Here is a 20,718-nt window from a genome sequence, read left to right on the forward strand (position 1 = left end):
ATTCTGTGTCATTAACTTATATTCTGATGTTAAAGAACATCTGCAGCATCGTGTGAATATGTTTCAGTAACTACCCACCATGCCAACTAACTAAAAAAAATTAAATATGTGACCTATCAAACCAGTTTTCAATCTGGGATCTGATTTGTCCAGTATTACTGACAGCTAGAATGAAAACAATAGGCACAAATACCAAAAGATAAAATTACTCTATATACTGAAGAGATCAGAGCCCCAAACAAATTAAATTAAAAACAGAATAAAGGGATGGGGAAAGAAGAGGTGACATGGGTCACACATTAACATAAAATGGACTGGTTGAGCCTAACACCCTGTTTCTGTAATTCCAATCTGCATTCAGTATCACACGCACACAGGTTGGTCAGCAAAACAAGAGCAACACTGATGCAAGGAAGATAAATTATGAAAATGACCAGGAGTCGGCTGAGAGAAGTTAATTTTATGGGTTAATGCAGGAAAAACATTGCAGTATGGCTGGACAACACTCTCACTAACCTGGAAATTGTGACATTTGAACCAGTGAGAATGAGGTAAATCAAGTTTTGCAGAAATTCAACAGTTCTTGCAACATCTGCAGAGAGAAACAGAGTTAACATTGAGTCCAATATGACTGTTTTGAACCAAGAAGTCTTGATGGGCTCAAAACATTAACTGTTTCTTTCGCCACTGATGCCAGGACTTTGTTACATTTCAGATTTCCAACATCTATGTACTTTACATACCAATGACAATTCTCAGCTTCATCGATAACAAATTCAGGCAAGACCATTAAAAACAGACTGTTTAGTGTAGTTATATAAAAGATTTTAATTTTAAATGCAAAATAAAATGCTTCGTCAATTACTAGAAATGTCGGTTTATTCATTCTTGGCTCAAGGAACGTTTTTTAAAAAGCAGTAAACTCCTGTCCCAATTGGTGCTCCCAAAACACCTGACTAGTTCCATATTGCAGTCAGTTGTCAGGAACTGCTGAATCTTGTGGGCCATATCCCCTTTAATAGAGAGTGTACTGAAGTGGTTAAATCTGCTTTTGCCCAGCTTGCGCAGCCTGCGGGCTGCAGCTCGGTAGCACTTCCAGGGTTGTGGTTCAATCAGTAAAGCTTTGCAAAGTCCTGAAACATACAAAAGGAAATCCAGTAGCCCCTGGTCACCGTGATTGAGATGGATCCACATTGTCACGGACATACAAAAACAAATATCAAAGCAAGTACGGTCTAATTTCTCCAAGTAAGGCTTTAATACGGCCTCGCGGGAAGCAGAATCCATAACATCCAGTGTAACATACGAAATGGATTCAGGAAAGGAATTGGATTCAGTGGCTCTTCGAATCAGGTCAGGATCGATGTCACAACCAAGTAGCTTCAGGTCCAGTCTATCTGGGGAAATCCACATCCGGTTTTCCTTTAGATCATAAAGATGTTTGTACACGGCAACGCTGAAATCCTGAGGAAGACATTTGGACAGAGTTTGAAAAAACTTAGATCTTAAAGCAAGAACGTCCACAAAAGGGCAACATTTAAAACGGAGTTTATGACTTATGAGCAAGTTGAATTTTAGTTACCTTCTTGGTGTCTCACATTACAAACAAGCACCGTTCACATAAAATGTTGCAGGCACTTCACAGGGGATATCAAACAATATTTGACACTAACGGAAATTGTTCAGAGTATAGGAGTTGGGAGGTCATGTTGCGGCTGTACAAGACGTCGTTTCGGTCACTTTTGGAATATTGTGTGCAATTCTGGTCTCCTTCCTATCGGACAGATGTTGTGAATCTTGAAAGGGCTCAGAAAAGATTCACAAGAATGTTGCCAGGGTTGGAGGATTTGAGCTACAGGGAGAGGCTGAACAGGCTGGGGCTGTTTTCCCTGGAGCGTTGGAGGCTGAGGGGTGACCTTATAGAGGTTTACAAAATTATGAGGGGCATGGATAGGATAAATAGACAAGGTCTTTTCCCTGGGCTGGGGGAGTCCAGAACTAGAGGGCATAGGTTTAGGGTGAGAGGGGAAAGATATAAAAGAGACATACGGGGCAACTTTTTCACGCAAAGGGTGGTGCGTGTATGGAATGAGCTGCCAGAGGAAGTGGTGGAGGCTGGTACAATTGCAACATTTAAAAGGCATCTGGATGGGTATATGATTAGGAAGGGTTTAGAGGGATATGGACCAAGTGCTGGCAAATGGGATTGGATTAGTTTGGGATATCTGGTTGGTATGGACGAGTTGGACGTCTGGGTCTGTTTCCATGCTGTATACTTCTATGACTCTAAATGAAGAGATCATAAGATGGTGACCAAAGGTTTAGTCAATGAGATAGATCTAAAAAAGGTGAAAGGTGGAGAGATTTAGAAAGGAAATGCACGTGCATATTGGCTGGGTTGCTGAAGACAGGCACTAATGATGGAGCAGTTGAAATCAGAGGATGTGCAAAAGGCAAAAATAGAAAAGCAGAGATCTTGGAAGGTTGCAGGGCCACACAAGGTTATAGAGAGATTTGACAACTAAAATAGAAGATTGCAGCAAGACCAAAGACAATGACTTCGGAGTTCTCTAATGTTGCATATGAAAGAAAATTCTGCTCATTCAGTGAAATCGAAGAGGTAGGACAAATCAGAAATAGTCGATGGACTGAGGAAAGTGATGGTGAAGTACAGGTAGGGGAAACATTGCAGTATAACTGGATAGCCCTGGAGATGCATGGAGCCAACAGTGTTTTCAAATGTGGTTGAAGGGTGGCATGTAACTGAAAAACAAAAGGAATTTAAAGGATAAATCCTTGGGGGACAGCAGAGAAAATGGTGCAGAAAGAGAAACCATTGTAGATGATTGTCTGGCTATACCTAGATAACAGAATGGAACAAAGAAAAATTAATTCTACCTCAGGACAAAAAATGAATGTTGGAGCAGATGTTGTGGTTAGCTGTGTCAAGTAGAGGCCAAGAGGAATGAGTGCATCAAGGTCTCATAAGTTGTCATTTGTGACTTTGATAACCATAGTTTCATAGCTGCAGAGTGGGCTGAAGCCTGACTGAAAGATGCAAGTTGCAAGAAAGAAGGCATTAATTTCAGAGTAAACAGCACGTTCAGGGACTTGGCAGAAGAAAGTTGGAGATTGTGTGATAAATTGCAAGGACAGAGCGGTTAATGCCAGCTCATGTGAAGAGGGGGGAGAGAATAGATGAGGAGAGATAATGGCAGCTAACAAACGGGTGTGAGGACAGAAATTTGAGTGTTCAGCAATGTTTCTCCTTAGATGGACAGCAACTCCCCTTCCCCAATCCCAGTGGCAGTGCCTTCTCTTTCCAGTCTGGCAGTTAGACACACCATTGTTCTGCCATTCTCACATTCTGATCACAAACTGAACTATCAAAATCTTTTCTCCACCACCGCCACCCCCACCCCCCAACTATTGCATAAATGCTGCCCCCTCCACACTTCACTTCAACTCTGTTGAAGAGTCATCTATACTCGAAACGTTAGCTTGCTCTCTCTCCAGGGATGCTGCCTGACCCGCTGTGATCTCCAATGTTTGTTGTTTTCAGTAGAAATTCCAGCATCTGTAGTAATTTACTCCTCCAATAGGTGTTTTAGGTGGTCAACCAAATCTGGCAGTGAATGGTTAAATCAATTGTCCACTATTAACCCTCAAATCTGAGCCCTCTGGATTTAAGTGAACTGTAACAGAAGATGTATCATGTGAACAATCAGTGCAAAAGAGCTAAAAGAAAAGTTGCTGGAAAAGCTCAGTAGGTCTGACAGCATCTGTGAAGAGGAATCAAAGTTAACATTTCAGGTCTGGGACCTTTTTCACGCAGAGGGTAGTTCTTGTATGGAATGAGCTGCCAGAGGAAGTGGTGGAGGCTGATACAATCACAACATTTAAAAGGCATCTGGATGTGTATATGAATAGGAAGGGTTTAGAGGGATATGGGCCAAGTGCTGGCAGGTGGGACTAGATTGGGTTGGGATATCTGGTTGGCATGAATAAGTTGGATCAAAGGGTCTGTTTCCATGCTGTACATCTCCATGACTCTATGCTGCCAGGCCAACTGAACTTTTCCAGCAACTTCTGTTTTTGTTTTTGATTTACAGCATCTGTAGTTCTTTTGGTTTTTATAGAGCAAGAGAGCTAATGGTTTTAATGGCTACTGAGACAAAAGATGAAGGAGTGAGAAATGAGCGGACTGGTAGCTGCAGAAATGTGTTGAATAATAGCACTGGAGCTAAAGTTAACTGCAAAATATCAAACCTTCAGGGGAAAAGAAAATCCTAATATTTAAATGAAGGGAAAAGTACATCAGCTGTCAGGGGCACTGAGATCATAGTGGGGCCTAATTTGGAACTCCAGTGGGCAAGGATGCCATGCCCTTAAATCAGTTAGAGACAAAAAACTGCAGATGCTGGAATCCAAGGTAGACAAGCAGGAGGCTGGAAGAACACAGCAAGCCAGACAGCATCAGGAGGCGAAGAAGTCAATGTTTCGGGAGTAACCCTTCTTTAGGGCTGAAGAAAGGTTACGCCTGAAACGTTGACTTCTCCACCTCCTGATGCTGCCTGGTTTGCTGTATTCTTCCAGCCTCCTGCTTGTCTACCTTTGATGCCCTAAATCAGCAGTTTCACTCAGTTTATAGTAATCATGGAAGGAGCTGATTAGCTTGGGTATTGGAATTGGTAGTGGTTGGTTTTTTTTTCAGCACGAAGAATAACACGTTTGCGACAGAGCAAGGGAATACTCTGCATTGATTTGTAATCTGGTATACCAGCACCTGATTCAAATAGTGTAAAACATTGACTAAACAGTCTGTTTCCCAGAATTGGCATTCTGCACCTGCTAAGGGGGAAAATAAAAGTAAAATAAAGAAAGCCTTTTTAAATACAATGAATGTTTGGATTTGAAATGAACAGTCTGATTAAAAAAAGAGAGAATTGGATTGAAACAGAAAAGCTTAAAGGGATGTGGGGAAAGAGTGGGAGAGCAGGACTAACTGGATTGAACTTCCTAAGAGCGAGTATAGACTTTAACCAAATGGTCTCCATCTGTGCTGTACTATGCCTGATGGCATTAAACTTCATTGAAATCTGCATTAAGTGCAGCCATATGAAAGTCAGTTTGGAAACTAGCACAACTTGCCAAATTTCCAGTAGAGCTGGACATGCTAGAATCTACGACAAAAGCTTGAACTCCACTGTTATGTACAAAGTCTGTGTTCAAGCTTGACACTTTTACTGCCACTGAAGGATTAGTTAATTTTACCCACAGCTCCTTCTGTAGTTCGACAAATCTGATGTCAGTTTGCTACACTAAACATAGTACTGCTGCCAAGCTTTCAATGAAATATTGTGCCGATTGTGGTGGTGAAGTCGTCCCACTTTTCCACTTGAAGTGCAAACATCCATCAGTACCCTAAAATTTGTTATTTGTAAAGTACAAGTCACTGATTGATAAAGGATGGGCGTTGCGATGAATTATGCCAACACAACATGGAAAGATTAAGAAAAGTAGAAACTATTGAAGAAACTCAGCAGGTCTGAAGAAGGGTCACTGGAGCCAAAACGTTAACTTTGCTTTCTCTCTCTACAAATACTGCCAGACCTCTGAGTTTTGCCTGCAATTTCTGTTTTCATTTCAAACTTCCAACATCTGGTTTATTCTGGAAGGATTAACCTCTGGGGCACGAAATGGATCTGGCAACAGTATTAAAATGTAGAAAATATTAGTGAGTGCCTGTAACATTAGAAAATCAATCGTAGGAACAAGGGCTGAATGGCGTTTTTAAAGCATATTGAAACTATCAAATTAGACAAAAGTCGACTTTTCATATTATGTGACATTATTTGAAGCAGTATGCTGAAGTGTCATTGCTGGCTAGATTAAAACGAAACACTCAGGCTTATTAGAGTAAACTCCTACCCCACAATTACAGCCCACGTCCAGCGCCACCACTCTTCCTCCCGGGAACACTTCCAATAAATCGACGGCCGGAATGAGTCGTAGCCGCTCGCCTGGAGGGTTAAAACGATAATAGTTTGTGAAATTCCCATATAGTGCTGCTCCGGGTTCACATTGATAATTTTCCACCTTCACTTGTTCATGCCTCTCCTCGTGGGTGGAGGCTGCCATTTCTGTCCATCACAGAAACATGCTCTTCGCTACCAAAGCGGCCACGACGAAAGGTTCCGGGTCCGTTCCAACACAAATTAATTGGTTTTGCCAGATTATTCTTGTTGTATTGAGAAATTATGGGAAGTGTTTGATTACAAGTTTGACAAAATTGGTTTCTACTAAAGTAAACTAATATAACTCTTCTGTTATTTTACGTTATAAAGTACAAGAATTTCAATCTTACAGAAAACGATACGGCCACCCGTTTTAAAATGATTCCTCTCAGTTTTTATCTCAGTAAATAATGACAGAATTAATTAAATATCGATTCATTAACTTTATTCAGTAGACGTTGAAAATGCTAGAATTTAGTCAATTTCTCTAATAATTTGCTTTATCGATCATAATTTAGCTGTACATCAATGTTCTTCTCTCTTAACTGTCACACCATATTTCATGACAGTCCAATCCCTCACAGTGACCGTTGACTGACTGTTTAGTAGTTGCAGGATTCACAACCAAATCCAATGTTATTCTGAATTAGTTGGAATCCTGACTAACCTATTTTGGGCCAAATATCAGAACCAATTCAAATGAGCTGTTGTGATATGGTGGCAGTGCCCCTACCTCTAGATCAGAAGACCCGGGTTCCAGTCTCACTTACTCCAGAGGTATTTCTGAAAAGGTTGGTTAAAAACATCAAGAAACAATTTAAGCACCAAGTATCTACCTATATCATTTGTCATTCAGTATTAAATACACTTAAGTCATCAACCAAGTTATATTCATTTATTTACAGTAAACTTTGCATCAAACACTTTTCCCCTTGCTGGTTTTATTTCAGTTCAATCACCTAATGGTAATATATCTTAAAATAAAAGAAATTCCAGACCTTAAAACATAAACAGATGCATTTGAAAACATTACAAGCATTCAATTTAATAAACCATCCAGATAGTCTTCTCTGCAGTAGTGAAAATATTTCCCCATAAGTTTCATTTTGCACCAGCAAAAAGCTTTGAAAAAGGCCAATGTGTGGAATATTGAATTTTCAGCAAATATAACACTGAATATTCAATGAATATGATATCTGAACAGGTTGATTAAAAATACTTCTTAAGCAGACCTCTGAGCCAGGAGACTTGGGTTCAAGTCCCACTTGCTCCAGAGGTGTGTAATAATATCTTTGAACAGGTTGATTAGAAGATATTTGTTTAGGATTCTTGTGGTGCATTGGTAGTGTCCCTACCTCTGGATCAGGAGTCCTGTGTTCAAATCCTTCCTGCTCCGCAGGTGTATGATAACATCTCTGAACAGGTTTGTTAAGTAATTATAAAACAGACTTCTACCTCTAAGCCAGGAGGCCTGAGTTTGAGTCCTGCTGCTCCAATTGCATGTCATAGTGTAAATAAACAGGTTGATTAAAAATACCTTATAAAGTAGACCCAGAGTTGGGTCTGCAGAACTGTCTGCCTTAGGCTGGGACTAGCCTATGTACACCATGAGTAGTGGCTCTGTTTTTGGTGTTCAGCAATAAACAATATTCCTTTCCAGTCAGGTTTCCTCAATTATGACAATGGGATCAAGCCATCAACATTTGGAGAGTTGAAACTTCAATAATTATAGTCATTATGGCACAGAAGGAAACCATTTAGCCCATTAAGTCCACATCAGTTCACTATAGAACAACATATTCAGTCCCATTCAGCATTTCATCCTCGTAGCCTTGCAAGTTTATTTCTGTCAAGTAGTCATCCAAATTCTTTTTGAAGTCATTCATTGGCTCAATTTCCACCACCAGAGGTAGCAAATTCCATTAAAGTCCTAAATCGTCAATTGTTTCTTCAATGGATACATTATGCATTGTCAACTAATATGAGTACTGGATGGATATTATATTGGATTCTTTAATATTGAATCTTCAACAATCTGAATTTATAAAGCCTCTTTTGCATTGAAAAAAATTGTCTCGAGCCGCTTCACAGGAATGTTATTGAACAAAATTTGACACTGATCTGCACATTGATATATTTGGATAGGTGAACAAAAGATTGGTCAAAGCAGCAGGCATACGGAGTGTCTTAAATGAGGATGGGTAGATAGAGAGAGAGAATGTGGGACAAAAAAGAGGATTTACATATAAAGGCAGAAAGCATGGCTGATGTGTTAAACAAGTATGTTACAACTGTCTTTATCAATGAAGAAGATGGTACTCAGCCCATGGTGAAAGAGGAAGTAGTACAGACACTTGAAGGGTTTAAGACGTTTCGTCACCATACTAGGTAACATTATCAGTGAGCCTCTGATGAAGCACTGATAATAGTGACCTGCTTTCTATTTATGTGTTTAGGTTTCCATGGGTTGGTAATGTTATTTCCTGTGGTGATGTCAGTTCCTGTTCTTTTTTTCAGAGGGTGGTAAATGGAGTTCAAGTCGATGTGTTTGTTGATAGAGTTCCAATTGGAATGCCATTCTTCTCTGAATTCTTGTAAGTAAGGATACATACAGATGAGGAAGGACACCACTTCAACTGGGACAACACATCCACCCTAGAGCAAGCCAAATAGAGACACACACAAGAATTCCTAGAAGCATGGCATTCTAACTGGAACTCCATCAACAAACATTTCAACTTGGACCCCATTTACCACCTTCTGAGAAAAAGAACAGGAACTGACATCACCACAGAAAATGACATTACCAACCCAAGGAAACCTAAACACATAAATAGAAAGTGGGTCACTAACACTAGTGCTTCACTAGAGGCTCATTGAAGATGTTACTTAGTATGATGACAAAACATCTGAAAATGAACTTTCCAGCTCAGTGAGCAAACTTACATACAATGTTTAAAATACATTTTGATAAGTGTAATTGTACCCACACCCACCACTTTCTCAGGAAGTTCAATCCACACGTGAATGTTACACCCTCTGTGTAAAAAAGGTGTCCCCCGTGTCTTTTTTAAATCTCTCTCTTCTCACCTTAAATATGTGCCCCCTAGTCTGACCTAGACTTTGGTATACAGGGCACAATTTAAAAGTTTGCAGATGATACAAACCTTGAAACATTGTAAACCATAAGAAGGATTGTGAAAAACTTCAAAAGGACATAGACAAACTGGTGGATTGGGCAAACAAGTGGCAGATGAGATTTAATCCACAGAAATATGAGATGAACATGGAGCCAATACAAAATAAAGGTGTAACTATAAAGGAGAAGCAGGAGCAAAGGGACTTGGTGTGTATGTGCATTAGTCATTAAAGGTGATAGAACAGTTTGAGAGAGCAGTTAATTTAAAAAAAACAGATAATATCCTAGGTTTTAATAATGGCATCATGTACAAGAACAAGCAGTTACCTGTATAGGATATTAATTTGATCTCAGTCCAACTCTGGGAATGACACTTCAGGAAAAATGTGAAGGTATTGGAGAGAGTGCAGAGAAGATTCGTAAGAATGGCTCAGGAATGAGTTACTTCAGTCCTGAAGATAGATTGAATAAGTTAGCTCTGTTTTCCTTGGAGCTGAGAAAACAGAGGGATTTAATAGAGGCATTGAAAATCATGAGGAGTCTAGACAGAGAAGATTGGAAGAAACGGTTCCCACTCACAAAATGATTGAGAATCAAAGGACATAGGTATGAAATAATTGGCAAAAGAAGAAATGGAAAAAAAAACCAATTTCTCATGCAGCTACTGGTTTAGTACTGGAATGCACTGCTTGAGAGTGTGCAGAGGCAGCTTGATTCAAAGCATTCAAAAGGGAATGAGACTGTTACCTGAAAAGAAAGAATGTTCCAGGTTACGGGGAGAAGGCAGGAGAACGACACAAAGTGATTTGCACATTTGGAGAGCTGGCACTGACACGATTGGCTGAATGGCTTCTGTCTGTAATTTCCCACAAACAGCAAAATGACCAGATTATCTGTTTTTGTGATGTCAGTTGAAGGATAGATATTAATGAAGACACCAAGGATAGCTCCCCTGCTCTTCTTCAAAACAGTGCCTTAGGATTTTTTACAAATCACCCAAGAGGGCAGATACATTCCATTTTGTTCAAAAAGCACACAATCTGTAGGCAGACAGTCCATGTGGTATTTTATAAACTGCTACTTTGGAAATAAAACCAGTCTGACTCAACATTGGGATACAGACAGACTCTAACCTCACACCTTTAATGCATTGTCTGAGCTGAGATGTTACCTTTGTTTTTATACTGATAAAACTTTAAGTTGTCTCAGCAATGTGACTTGAAAGAAATTCTGGGATTTACATATTAATTAATCAAAGCCTGCATACCCATTCTAAGTGATTAAAGACTTAACAGCACTCTAGGTTTGTTCAATACATCACATCAGTTGTATGACACTTTGATTTTTTACTATAAATTATGTTCTATGATCCTGCCCCACTAGTTGCCTGACAAAGGCACAGCACTCTAAAGGCTTGTACAGTACTTTCAAATGAACCTGTTGAACTATAACTTGGTGTTGTGTGATTGTTAACTCTCATTAAAAAGGCAGCACCTTCAACAATGCAGCACTCCCTCACTGTTCCAGTGTCAGCCTTGATTTTAATGCTGTTGCCCTGGAGGGAAACCTGAATCCAGAGTTTTTTTTAATACAACAGCAACCAAATTAGCCACAGCTGACATTGAAAGTGAGCTTCATTCTGCAACTGAAGCAGTGTTCTATTCTCCCGTAGAGACATGCTTCATTTTGATTAGTACGAAGTTTAGCTATTTCTGTTCTTTGTTTAACATCTCACAATCCAAAAATAATGAAACTATCACGACACTAAATAAATGCACCAGTTCTGATGAGTTTTGTTTGGTTCTTTATTAGCAATATGGAAATACAAAGTTTACAACAAAAAAGCCACAACATTCAAGCAAAGTAATAAAGTACACAGTCAAAACATAGCTAAGCAGATGATATAACCTATTACAGAAAAATATAATCTATATACCTCTCCTTAATTTAAAACAGTCCATTAGGCCACAGAATTGACCTTCCACAAGTAATGATTTGATACCACGTTAGGTGAAAAGATAACGAGTCAAGCTATGTTATTAAGAGATAGTGTAAATGCAGAGAAACTGAAATAAAACAACACTGCTTGTATCACAGCACAAGTCTATCAGCATCTGAAGGGAAGAATGAAAAATAAATACTCTGGATAGGACTTTCCATAATAGAAAATATATCAAATTATCAAAAAGATTTAGGTTAAAAATGTAGAATAAGAATACTTGTTTTTAAGCGCCAATGAGATGCTTCTGAAGTGTAGACATTTTAATAATGTAAGAAATATGGCAGTTTGCACACAGCAAGCTCCCACACACAGCAATTTGATAATAACCAGGTAATGCTTTTGCAGTGTTGATTGAGGAATAAATATTGGCCAAGTCACTGCACATAACTGCCCTGCTCTGCTTCAGAATAGTGCCACTAAATTTTTTTAATGCTCACCTGAGAGGATAGACAAAGCCTATTTCAAATCTCGTTCAAAAGGTGGTACCTCAGGCAATGCAGCATTCCTTCAGAATGTCACTGGACTGTCAGTGTTGAATTGCATGTTCAAATCTTGAGAAAGGAACTTGAACCCACATCCTTTAGACCTTTGAACCTTTTAAAACAGTTTCTCCCTGTTCACTCTTATGATTTTGAAAAGTCTGTCAAATCACCTCTCAATGTTCTTTTCTCCATGATATCAACCCTAGCTGCTCTAATCCAGGCACATGACTAAATTCTCTCATCCCTGGTGCCATTCTTGTTAAGCTGTTTTGTACCCTCTTGAAGTCACATCTTTCCTAAATTGTCGGGTCCTGAATTGGACATAATACTCTAACTGAGGCCAAACCAATGTTTGTAGAAAACGGTTCACCATAGCTCTCTTGCCTTTGTACTCCACGCCTCTATTTACAAAGCCTAGAATCCCATATGCTTTATTAACCATTTTTTCAATCTATCCTGGCACCTTCAATGATTTGGGCTCCTTCACCTACTTTAGAATTGTGCCATTTATTTTGTTGATATCTCTACTGACACCAATGATAGTATTTCAATGCTCACTTCCAATATTTTATGTGCATGCACAGTATGAAACAGATTGTTAGAAGTTTTGTATAATCCTACTTTCTTTAACTGTTCTTTTTCTATTCATCTATGTACATTTCCATTTTGTCTTAGTATTCAGGTGTTTGTCAGGTTTTTAAATCACTCTATTTAAATATCTTTGAAAGATTTTGCCACACGTGCACGTGGCTGGCAGCAACCACAGCCTTATTTTCTACGGCCTCTCTTCATTTCTCCTACCAAATATTATCACTTAATGCTTCTCTACAGTCATGTGTCTGCTATTCCATCAGCCCAAGTCCTCTTGATGCCATCACTATCCTCCCCAGCATTTGCAATACTCCCGATATAATATGTGTGTGACAGACATATCAGAACAGACAATTACAGGTCAAGAGACAATTAGCATAAAGCATCGCTGCTTTAATAAATCTCAAAATTGAAGTTTCTGAGTAAATTGGGGAAGATCTCCAATTGTTTTACTTGAGATTTTGCTGCAAATTGAAAACAGACACAAAACTCCAAGACTTAGCCAGGGCATTCATTATTCATTCCAACAGACATAATCCTAATGATACTTAAAGAAATAAGTCATTTTAACACATATCTTGACAGCAGATTCTATTACTTTACACTTATTGTTTGGAGCTCAGAAATGTGAAACTCTTTACTTTGCCAGACAATCCTCTCCTCCTACTATCAGTAAGCTTTCAAAACCCAAATTTGGTGTCATCTAAATCTTAAATCAACCTAAACTTTTTTTTCCCAACCTTGCTGGTGTAAGCCTTGGTTCTTCATGTAGTCCTTTCATTTTGATTATTCAGTCAGAAAAAGATTTTGAAAGGATAGGAGTGCAATGTCCAATTTCCATTACATCAACTTCAAGGACACAGGTCATTCGTTGTTCGTTACATCGTTGTGTTGTGCACTTGCAAACAAGTAACAGAGGGTTGGTGACCCACTCTAAGTAAAGTAATGCTGTTTTAAGACTGTATTCAAGCTATTGGGTCAATGTCACTAAAACCTCTTAAAAAGGGACCATGTTTCTTTTGTTCAACTATGAATGCTGCAATGTAAATCAATTTAAATTAATGCACAGCAATTTCCTGTCTCAATAAGGTGCCCAACCATACAGATCTTTGAATACAGGGTAAAAACAATGACTGCAGATGCTGGAAACCAGATTCTGGATTCTGGAAGAGCACAGCAGTTCAGGCAGCATCCGAGGAGCAGTAAAATCGATGTTTCGGGCAAAAGCCCTTCTTCAGGAATACACATCAGGATCTTTGAATACACTCAATCCAAGAAAATAATACCAGTATCAAAGAAACTCAAACCATTTGTTTACCCTAAGTTATATTACACAATCTGGCAATAGAAAAATACAATAAGGTCCCAGATCATTACTGAATTACTCCTCTGAATTATGGAGGCTCTTCTCTTACTCCCTCTCTCTCACCCTTCCTCTTTTCATGATAGTAATTGTTTGAATCATGCTAATATTTCAGACTATACAATACTTAGCATAAAATAATGATTCACAATTAAGTTAAGTTTTCAATGCAACAAAAAAGCAGAATGACACCCATAGACTACCACCCTTAGCTTTACAATTATGCCAAAGATTTCATTTTTCCACTGCTTTTGGGCATGGCTGTGGCAGATAATGTGTACAAAAGGGACATGGTTTCATTGAAAGTAAGAAGTTCTTCAGCTTGTAGGATATCAGGCAATGACAGACAAGCCAGAAGAAAAATCAGTCCATTAACATTTTAAGGAGTGTGGTTCAGGCTTTTGCAGTAGGCATGAGTTGAAAAATCCCACTCCAAACTGTAAAGTAAGGGGAATTCTTTTAACTACACTGTGCGAGGCAATGCTGATGAAGAACAGAATGCTAAGGTATTTGGTATCACACTGATTTGAAACAGCGAGTATTGCAATGGCCTAATAGGTGGAAATCGATGCACAAAATCACAAAGGCGGTGAATCAAATAGGAGAGAGAGAGGTAATTCAATCCTTCAACAGTTTGCTAGCTCTTTGAAAGTGTTATCTAATAAAAAACACTCTTTGTTTTCTCTTTCTGCCACTACCCCAACACAATCTTAGCTTGTTTATCTTATTTTAGCTTCTATAAGCTTGAGGTCATCCAAAATTCTGTTGTTCACAGTTTAACTCGCACCAGGTTCTGTTCCCTTATCACCTATGTGCTCACAGGCCTACACAATGGCTCCTACATTGGCTCTTGTCATTAAATTTCATGTTCTGTATTTTTAAATCCCTCCTTGGCCCCCAATCTCTGTCATGCCCTTCAGGCCCATAACTCTCTGAGAGATCTGCACTCCCCTAATTCTGGCCCCCTCAGTATCTCTGATTTTAATCCCTCCACTATTGGCAGCTGTGACCTCAGTTGCCTGGAATCCCAAATTCAGGAGTTCTCTCCTTCCACATCTTATTCTCATTCTCCTCCTTAAATGCTCCTTAAAACTGACCTCTTTGACCGACGTTTGGTCATCTGTCATAATGTCTGTTTTTGTGGCCAGTGGATGAAACATTGCTTCAATATGTTCCTGTGAAGCACCTTAGGACATTTCATTACGTAAAGCTATAAAATTATCGTATAGAGTTGCAAATCCTCCTCATAGTTCACCCAGAACTTGCATTCACTTAGCTAAATGAGCTGAGAAATTCGTGGTGATGTCAGTCTCCAAGGTTCCCACTTTCAGAGTACGTTATATTGCACATCTCGTCACGACTACAATGAGGTCAAATCCAAGAGGAAAATGCAGTCATTTCTTCTATAGCACAATAGTTGCATTCCTGTGCAACCCTGTGCTATATAAGAATCGCACATTACAAATAACACTTAAAGTGTTGGCGATGAAATTGCATTATAGCCAACATACGTTTTAAAAGTTCACGCTTTAGAAACAGCTTCCCCTATTCATCAATCACTTTACAGCAAATTTGCATTGACGAAACATGGGTTATAGCAGAACGACCTGTACACAATAAAATGACAGGATCCCTAGGAGCACTGATAAACAGAAGGATCTGAAGCTGCTGGTTCATAGCTCCCTGAAAGCAGTAACAAAATGGATAAGGTGGTAAAGAAGGCTTACGGCATGCATGCCTTCATCAGTCAGGGGATTGAGTATAACATGTGGTAAATCATGTTGCAGTTGTATAAAACTTTAGTTAGGTCACATTTGGAGTATTGCGTGCAGTTCTGGTCCTCACACTATAGGAAGAATGTGGAGAGGGTGTAAGTTAGGTTTACCAGGAAGTTGCCTGGATTGGAGTGTATTCGCTATAAGGAGAAGTTGGACAAATTTGATTGTGGAGGCTAAGGGGTGACCTGATAGCAGTATATAAAATTATGAGAGGCATGGATAGGGTGGATAGTTGGAGTCTTTTTCCTGGGCTGTAAACGTCAAAGACTAGGGGTCATAGGTTTAAGGTGAGAGGGGGAAAGTTTAAAGTAGATGTGCAAGGCATCACATGGTTTCCACAGACACGGTGGGCCAAAGGGTTGTTTTGTTCTAATAATCATAGAACTCATGCAGTGCAGAAGGAATCCATTTGGCCCAACGAGTCCACACCAACCCTCCAAAGAGCATCCCACCGAAACCCAACCCCCACCATATCCCATAATTCCATATTTCCCATGGCCAATCCATCTAACCTGCACATTTTTGGACTGTGGGAAGAAACTGGAGCACCCAGAGGAAACCCACAAAGACAGAGGGAGAACATGCAAACTCCACACAGACAGTCATTCAAGGCTGGAATCGAACCCAGGTTCTTGGTGCTGTGAGGCAGCAGTGCCATCTGCAGCGTAATAGGCCAATTAGTATCACAGCTAGCCAACCTAAATCCTAAGTCAAGAATATTCAGCAAACTGAACTGTTCAGAAAGAAAACAAATGTAAAAATGACTGAGCACTTGTTAAATAATCAAGGGGTTAACTGCAGTCATCCTAGCAAACTTTAACAAATGCAATTCACTCTGGTGCCGATTAGAGAATTGAAACATACAAGTTAGACTGCTTTACCTCATCCTCCACATACAGGAATGCAAATGTTGCAACTGCCGCAGACCTCAAGGCATTTTTGTTATCCACTTGTGGGATGGGTGTTGCTGGTTGGCCAGCATTTATCGCCCACCCCTAGCCACCCTTGAACTGAGTGTCTTGCTCGGACATTTCAGAGGGCAGTTAAGAGTGAACCACATTGCTGTTGGCCTGGAGTCACATGTAGGCCAGACCAGGTGAGGATGGCAGATTTCCTTTCCTAAAGGACAACAGTGAACCAGATAGTATTCCCAACAATCAACAATGATTTCATGGTCATCTGTAGATTCTTAATTCTTTTAGCAGTGTCGCAATCTAATCTTTTTTAAGAGATTGATTACTTCACATCTCTAATTTGGTTTCACAGCTATTTGAGCATTGTTTAATCATGTAAGAGATGGCCCTAAACTAAGACAGATAAAATTCCCATCCGGATCTTCATCATTCTTGCCCTAATTTACTTTTCAAATTATCCATCATCTTCACTTGCACCACCATGATAGGCAGTGGGCTCCAGGTCATTGCCACTTGTTGTACGAAAGAAAGTTCTTTTGCACATCCCCTCTGCATCACTTGCCTAAAACCTTAAATCTATGTTCCCTAGTCCTTGCACAATCAGTTAATGGGAACAGCTTTTCTTTGCCTGCCTTATCTAAGCCTGTCATATTCTTGTTCACTGCTATTATATCTCCCCTCCTTTTTTGCAATCACAATCCCAGCTTCACCAATCTACTCACAGTTAGTATTCATCATCTCTGGAATCAATATGATAAATCCTCTCTGCATCCAATTTAAGGACCATCATATCCTTCTAAAGAATAGTGACCAAACACAAAACTAGATTTTCATGGAGTTGGGAACGCTCTGTGGAATTTTAAAGATGGGGGATGGGTGGCTGGACACACATATGCTCCCCTTATTGTTGCTGGTAGGGAAAAGAGGAGTAGTGAGATTCACACTGGAGGGAAGCCAAAACTCCAAGGGCCATTTCAACTTAATGCTGAATTAAAACATACCCTTTTTCGTCTGTTACAAGGGTGTTAACCGGCATTGTGGGAGTCACAAACGTATTGAGTAAACACAAAAGCTTGTAAAGGGCTGAGGTCTGTTTAACTGTCATGATCTGAAGTTGTTTTCAAATGTCCTTAAACTGTAAAAGATAACTGCCTTAAGTTGTTTGTGAAACCTCTTGTGGAATGCTCTGATTAACAAGCCAGCTAGCATTATAAGAAAGCTTTTTTGTTAAAAGCAAACTGTTCGGACAGATCATGAGCTGCCTTTGTGGTGGGTGGGACTTCAACCAAAATCCTTTGGTTATTTGGTTATCCCTTTTGCAGGGATATTACCGCTGCATCACAGTATCCTTTCAATAGAGGTCTTTGTTGACATTTCTACAGCAGCTATTCATTATGAAGATTTGACTATGTTTGAAAGCTACAATTATATCAGCATTGGGTTTTGAACTCACCATTTGATTGACTGCTTAAAAGAGGCTAGGGATATGAACACATATTTATTTGCTTTTATAAGAGATTAATCAGAAGTAAATTTAAAAAGTTTGATGCTTTCAAAATGAGTGTTTATTCTCACAATCAAGTATGTATTGCAGGATCTGGATTAGATTTTTTTTTAAGAGTACAGTATTTTTCCATCTCCACATGGCTCCTGAAGTCTGCCTATGATAGAATGTGGATGGGTTTGTGTTGAATTGACATAGGGGTATGAGGGACTGTGTGGTGAGCTGGGAAAGGTATGCATTGGCATGGAGGAATTAATGTTGGGGGATAGTGGGATGGGGTTGAAGGCTAGAGAGCCTAAAATGTACTAAATCAACCGTGACCATCCTTCGTCATTTGGAAAAATGCAGGAACCAAAAGTAAAGGTATAATAAAAGCAAAGTTAAAACAGCAATGCAGATTTATAGGTGGAAATAGTTTTCTTTTCAAAGTATAAATTTCTGAGCCAAAGGGCCTTTAAATAAGAAATATTGGAGGACCAAATGACTGTGATGGTCCCATTGTTTTCCACTCTATTTGTTGCCAAATTTCTCAGAAGATGATGATTTGTGCAAGATGTCATTGCAAAACTTCCGATATGATCTAGATATTATCTCCCTTTTTGGAGAATAAAACAAAATTATTTTGTTATTTATTTTATAAAACTTAATAGCACTTGGTCCATATGATCTCATTGACTGAGTCCTATTGTACAAGGATGTCAAAGAAAAATTTTCCAGAGTATTTGTTTCCTTTATTAACCCTGGGTTTGTACATGGCTTTAGGGGTTAAGGATGTGTTTAGTTGTAATGTTCTATCCAGCATTGTTTGTGGCAGACTTAATAGCATCTAATCAAATCCTGTCCCTCAGTCTCTGAAATGTATATGTTTCCTTTCCATACACATTTTGATTCTTGGGTCAAGGATCGTTGTATAACTTGAAATTATGTGCTAGTCTCCATTATCAAGACAAATCCTGAAATAATTCCACACGTGACCCTTTATTTACACGTGGAGAGTCCTTCAAACTGATCCAGCTCCCTCAGAGCCAGCTCTCAGAATGAACAGAAGCTCTAACCCTCCTGTTTATATCTGTCAGCCAGGGCATCCTGATTGAGGCTGTTGATCTGGTCCAATCACGTAACTCATTCTAGGAGGTCCACCTCGTTACAATCACAACATCCCCCTCCAAGTCCAGGGATGTAGGCCTGCTCTTTGTCTTGTAGCCTCTCCTGAAACGTTTTACACTGGGTCTGATTCTTCTGACTCAGTCTTGGATATAGGCAGCATGTAGCAGACCAGAGCCTGCCTCTTGTGCTCAGAGCATCTCGGAAGAAATTCATCCTGTTCTTCAGGTAGTAAAGGCATCGATGCTGTGCCATCACTGTGTCCATTTCAGATTCCGAGGTTTCTTTGGCGCTGCGCAGAGGAGGAGAACCCATGGTTTTCAACAGTTTTCCAGGTGTTCTGAGGGGCTGGGTATGTTTTGCCCCTGTCCTGTTTGCAAATTTGCAGCTTTTAGGCAGTCCACATGCTTGTTCAGGATTGCCTTACTTACTTTGTATGTCACGGGGCCTTACCTCATGTCGGCCATGCCCCTTACGCAGTCAGACTATTTCCATGGTTTTGCCACTAGAGTTTGTCCCATGAAGTAAACTGTCTCTCTCACTTAGCAGAGTCTTATGTCTGGCATTGGCATTCCTGATGCTGTTTCACCCTCACCTCCTCCCCCCCACAAGGTCCAGGAAGATCAGACTTAATCTGGTGTGGAGTCTTCTCCCCATTAGCAACTCTGCTGGAGGTATCCTTGTAACTGCATGGGGGATGGTCCGATAATCAAATAGGAACTGGGACAGTTTGGTATCAAGTGAAACTGTAGGCGGTTTCTTTAAGGCTGCCTGGCCCTTCGAGCCTGCTCTGCCATTCAGTAAGATCATGGCTGATCTGTGTGTGGACTCAGATCCACTTACCCGCACTCTCACCATATCCATTAATTCCTTTATTATTCAAAATAAAACATCTATCTTAGCTTTAAAAATGTTTACTGAAGTAGCATCAACTACTTCACTGGGCAAGGAATTCCATAGATTAACAACCCTCTAGGTGAAGGAGTTCCTTCTCAATTCAGTCTGAAATCTGCTCCCCCTTATCTTGTCCTAGTTTCACTTGCCAGGTGAAATCTGACAGGTGAATATCTTATCTATTCCCTTCATAATTGTATATGTTTCCATAAGATACACCCCTCATTCTTCTGAATTTCAATTAATATAATCTCAATCTACTCAGTCCCTCCTCATGAGCCAACCCCCTCAACTCCGGAATCGACCTAGTGAACCTCCACTGCACCCCCTCCAGTGCCAGGACATCCTTTCTCAAGTAAGTAGACCAGAACTGCACACACTACTCCAGGTGTGGACTCACCAGCACGCTATCCAGCTACAACATAACCTCCCTCTGTTTTTAAAAACAATCCCTGTCGTGATGAAGGACAAAATTCCATTTGCCTTCCTAATTCCTTGTTGTACCTGCAGACCAACTCTCTGATTCATGTACAAGGACACCCAGGTCCCTCTGCGTAGTAGCATGCTGTAACTTTTTACCATTCAAGTAAAAATCCTTTTTACTGTTATTCCTCCCAAAATGGATGATTTTACATTTATTAACATTGCATTCCATCTGCCAGACCTTTGCCCATTCACTCAAAGTATCACCGTTCCTCTGCAAAGTTTCCCAGTCCTCTGCATACTTTGCTCTGCCACTTATTTTAGTCTCATCTGCAAACTTTGACACACTACATGTGGTTCCCAACTCTCAAATCATTGTAATAAATTGTGAATGGATGGTATGGAGCTGTCAAATACCAATTGACTTCAGGAAATACTCCAATCCTCTGCTGGTAAATTTTCTGTTTTCTGTGACCAGTATTTCCGGGAGTCTGTATATTGCAAAAG

General features: G+C 39.8%; 1 protein-coding gene across 1 annotated transcript; it reads right to left on the reverse strand.

Moving 5' to 3' along the window:
- Positions 1 to 469: 469 nt before the first annotated feature.
- On the reverse strand, positions 470 to 19,209 carry LOC132805753 (pre-miRNA 5'-monophosphate methyltransferase). Its single transcript, XM_060820984.1, has 4 exons — positions 18,931 to 19,209; positions 6,368 to 6,416; positions 5,932 to 6,023; positions 470 to 1,464 (listed from the first exon to the last, which is right to left on the reverse strand). Exons 1-4 carry the CDS (start codon positions 19,207 to 19,209, stop codon positions 883 to 885), a joined length of 1,002 nt encoding a protein of 333 aa, XP_060676967.1. The 3' UTR covers positions 470 to 882.
- Positions 19,210 to 20,718: the final 1,509 nt, after the last annotated feature.

Source organism: Hemiscyllium ocellatum, chromosome X (genome assembly GCF_020745735.1).
Source record: "Hemiscyllium ocellatum isolate sHemOce1 chromosome X, sHemOce1.pat.X.cur, whole genome shotgun sequence".
In the NCBI taxonomy this organism is placed as follows: Eukaryota; Metazoa; Chordata; class Chondrichthyes; order Orectolobiformes; family Hemiscylliidae; genus Hemiscyllium; species Hemiscyllium ocellatum.

Excerpts from the sequence above, each read along its gene's own strand:
- LOC132805753 (XM_060820984.1), bottom strand. The coding sequence starts at position 19,209 with ATGGGTTCTCCTCCTCTGCGCAGCGCCAAAGAAACCTCGGAATCTGAA. Across the intron at positions 6,417-18,930 it reads GATGTTGTGATTGTAACGAG|ATAAAAACTGAGAGGAATCA; the intron begins GTGGACCTCCTA and ends TTATTTACTGAG. Across the intron at positions 6,024-6,367 it reads GGGTGGCCGTATCGTTTTCT|GCGAGCGGCTACGACTCATT; the intron begins GTAAGATTGAAA and ends TTAACCCTCCAG.